This window comes from Gekko japonicus, unplaced genomic scaffold, assembly GCF_001447785.1.
Source record: "Gekko japonicus isolate JY-2015 unplaced genomic scaffold, Gekko_japonicus_V1.1 scaffold641, whole genome shotgun sequence".
NCBI classification, from domain to species: Eukaryota; Metazoa; Chordata; class Lepidosauria; order Squamata; family Gekkonidae; genus Gekko; species Gekko japonicus.
Window position 1 is genome coordinate 866787 of NW_015177027.1, and position 3911 is coordinate 870697.

Consider the following 3911-nt stretch of genomic DNA (forward strand, 5'->3'; position numbering starts at 1 on the left):
GTGTGTGGCCTTATGGCACACTTCCGGTGATGTCAGGGGGTGTGGCTTATGCTAATGAGTTATGCTAATGAGTTCCCCTAGCTCTTTTTCTATGAAATGACCCCTGCATTTATCAAAGGTATGCCTGACCTCTCTGGCCACCAAACCAGACTCTACGAGCCAAAGTGAAACCAAATTTGAGCAAGGTGGCGCTTGCAGGTGTCAGGCTGTGAGGTCTGTGCGAAAAGCCAAGAGCCCTTTGGTTCTTGCCCTTCGGCATAGGCAGCTCTGGCCCTGCTCAGGTTAAATACAATATGTGTGTAACGACATTGTCACTTACATGCCTGCTAAATAATGCCATTTCAATCCACTTTAGCGACCATTTGCAAGAGGATTTTGCTATTTCACATAGCTGCCGAGTGTGTTAAAAGTGGGATGAAAGGGTGTTATACCCCCAAAACCCCAGAAGCGGTCCCTCTCAATCTGTGGGAGAGTAAAACAACCCCTAAAGCTCACAGAGAACTCATCACGGCAATACGGACAGCTGCCAAAGCTCTTATGGTTTCATGTTGGGAAAAAGAATCCCTCCCTAGCATACAACAGTGGTGTACCATACTTTGGGAATATTGCACATTAGATAAGATTTTGACTAACATTTTTAGCCACAAAAATAACAAAAATCAAACACATTTAATAGAGACATGGGACCCATTATTAAGTAATTTCTGGACTGACTTACCTGATTATATCTTGATCTTTTAGAATAGCTACCTCCACTTTTCCCTGTCCGATTCCTCCTTCTCCTAATTACCTTGTTTTGTGTATTATATATATGTTTTATACATTATATAGAACAGTGTTGAAATTGTACTTCTTCTATTAATATGGTATATTTTCCCTAAAGAATATAAGAACATAAGAACATAAGAGATGCCAATGTTGGATCAGGCCAAAGGCCCATCCAGTCCAACACTCTGTGTTACAGTGGCCAGAAATACCAGTGCCATCAGGAGGTCCACCAGTGGGGCCAAATATATCCACCATATATTTGTAAGGTTTTGCACTGAACAAGTTGTATATATCTATGTTACTGTTGTTTGTTATCCGTTAAATCTAGAGTCTTATATTTTCATAAAGTAGTTTCAGTTTCAGAAACCTTTAATGGCATAAAGTGTAATAAAATGCAGACATAGTCTTACATAAATAAAAACAAAATGGGAGTAATACAGTCCAGGTAAGACAATAAAACAGTGTCAAAGAATAACAACACATAAGAGCAAAATTAATCAAGTATTCTCTCGCTTCACCTTCGCCTTAGAAACATGATTACTCTTATATTCAACACAATAACCAAATACTCAGCCACAAGTTCTGTCAGTCTGATGGATTTATCAGCCAGTAGTCTGAAAATAAAGTATCTAAGTATTTTTTTTTAAAAAAATTATTATTTAGTGTGTGTGAAAGCCAGTTTGTGGTGACCCTGTAAGGTTTTCAAGGCAAAAGGCATTCTCAGGCGGCTTGCTTGCATCCACATAGCAACACTGGACTTCCTCAATGGTTTCCCATCCAAGCATAAACCAGGGCCGACACTGCTTAGCTTCTGGGGTCTGACTAGCTTGAACCGTCCAGGCTACAGTGCCCTACGTTGTCCTCAGACAACAGCAGCAAGGGAGAAAAAGAGCATTTCTTTTCAATCTTCCTCTTTTGACTCCTTTTTTTTCTCCCTTCCAGGCACCTCAGTATTTCTACATGCCATCTCCCCTCTGGGTCCCGTGTCCCCAACCTTTGGTCAGCTACATCCCGGCGTACCCGCCCGTCACTGTCTACTACGTGGCCTCGAAACCGCCGGCTCGCAGGAAGCCCAACCCGAACCTCATGAAGCGGCTGACCTACCGGGCGTCCAAAGTGTGAAGTGGGCGGGAGAGGCTGGGCGGAGCCGGCAGGCCGTAGGCCTCGCCCAGTTCTCTCCGTGAGATGCTCCTGTCTGGCGTTGGGCCTTGTCTGTGAAGACAAACGGGGCCGCTGATTTCAGAATCCATTTTATCCCCTCCTGGTGAGACCTGAATCCTAAGGATTCTCCTCAGAAGTTATACGCCAGGTGAAAGGATCCTGGCTGTCTCTTAATCTCGCCTGCCCCCCCAACCCTTGTGTGTGGAGGGGTGGGCCCCTTTTATCCCATGGTGCTGAAACGAGTGTAGCATTCCGATTGTGTATTAACCAGCACTTGTGTGTACAGTATGAAGCAAAAGTCAGGGGTGTCCCCATACTGGACAGAAATGAAACTTCTGGGGTTTTTATTTCCTCTCCGGCAGGCAAATGAAGTTTTTAATATTTGTGGGTGTTTAAAAAGGGGTTCTGTATTTGACCTTGGTTGAGGAATGAGATTCTGTGGAAAAGATTGGGATTCTTGTCTCCTGTTTTCTCTGCCTCGGACTTTCCTTAAGAGATTTCCTGTTTCTGTAACACTGGAATGGCGACAGCAGCTTGTATGTGCTTTCAAAAACAAAACAAAAAAAACCCCCACTCTAGATTCCGGCTGCAAGAAAACTTAGCGTGGCTTGGCTTGTGTGGAAATGATTGGAAAAGGAGCAAATCTGCATACGAACTTCTTGTTCGTAATCTTTCTGGCTTTTGCTAGTTGTGGGCGGGGCAAAGAGCATCAAAGCCCCGCCTCCTGGCCGTGGAGCTCACAGCTCACCCAATCAGCGTCCGCTGTTTTACGAGAAGTTGTCTGCTATGCTTTTACTGCCATATGGGCTAGAAACCTGCTTTTTAAAAAAAGAAAGAAAGAAAAGAGTGCTAAGATTTTTTAGGATACAAAATTCGCTCCCCCGAGATCAGTTTCTATGCTTGCGCAATGCAATCTCTGTCTGCACACCAACTCTGCAAATAATACTTAACCTACCTCAAGAGATGCTGTTTTAAAGAAGAATGAAACTAGAAGGTGTTTAAATTTTTTTGCATTTTTTGAAGGACTTGTTGTTGGGCCAAGTATTATTAATATTATTATTGATGTTGATAGTTTATATATTATTATTATCTTCTGTAAATACCAATCTGGAATGTTAATTTATGAAATGACCAATAATTGTATAAATAACTTTTTATCTGCAGCTGGTTTTTAACGCACCATTGGTAACGGATGCATCTTGCCTTTTTTTAAAGAGAAAAAATCTTTTCTATGCGGAGAATGAACTATTAAAAATAATAAATTATACCGACAACTAGCCGTTTGGAAGGATGGTTTTGTGCGTTTTGCAGGGTGGAGGGGTCAGAGATGGAAAGAAAAGCAGGAATCCTGTGACTTTAAAAAAAACACAAACCCTGATAGTTTGTACGTGGGAGGGTTGTTACTCCAGCACCATTCATATGCAAGGCACACAGAATAGTAAGAACAAAATGGTCTCTGCCCACGGAGATGGCAATCTAAAAATAAGAGCACAAGAAGAGCCCTGCTGGATCAGACCAGTGGTCCCTCCAGTCCAGCATCCTGTCTCACACAGGGGCCAATCAGTTCCTCTGGGAATCAATTTCGGCTGGCAGTAAGACTCCCGCATGTCAGTTTCGTCAGTATAAGCCCATTCTGGAGTCTTTCGGCCAGCCGAATGTCAATTTCAGCCCCATTATATCCTGTGGGCCACTGAAGTCAATGGCGAAAACATAGGGTATATTCTGGGGGCTGGAGGGGAGGGGGATTGAGGGAGAGACTCCAAACTCGCAGGGTAGCTGCTGGAGCCTCCTCTCCCCAAGATACCAACCAAGTTTCAGGGGGTCCAATTCTACGGGCCCTCAAACAGGTTGCCCCTATTCCCTCCATTGTTCTCTATGGTGGGGAAAAAATGCAAGATCGTCCGCAAACGCCAACAGTTTAAATTCTTCGCCTTTTAGTTTGAGGCCTTGTATTTTGTTACCTCCTCTCACTTCCTCATTTA

The 3911-nt window shown here is 43.5% G+C and overlaps 1 protein-coding gene across 1 annotated transcript in view; it reads left to right on the plus strand.

The window, feature by feature from the left end:
- Positions 1 to 3108, plus strand: part of LOC107124389 (protein BTG3-like) — a 23557-nt gene extending 20449 nt beyond the window's left edge. The window contains exon 6 of the mRNA XM_015427853.1: positions 1711 to 3108. Within this exon, the coding sequence (XP_015283339.1) occupies positions 1711 to 1890 (180 nt within the window). The 3' untranslated portion in view covers positions 1891 to 3108. The remainder of the gene's footprint in view (positions 1 to 1710) is intronic.
- Positions 3109 to 3911: the final 803 nt, after the last annotated feature.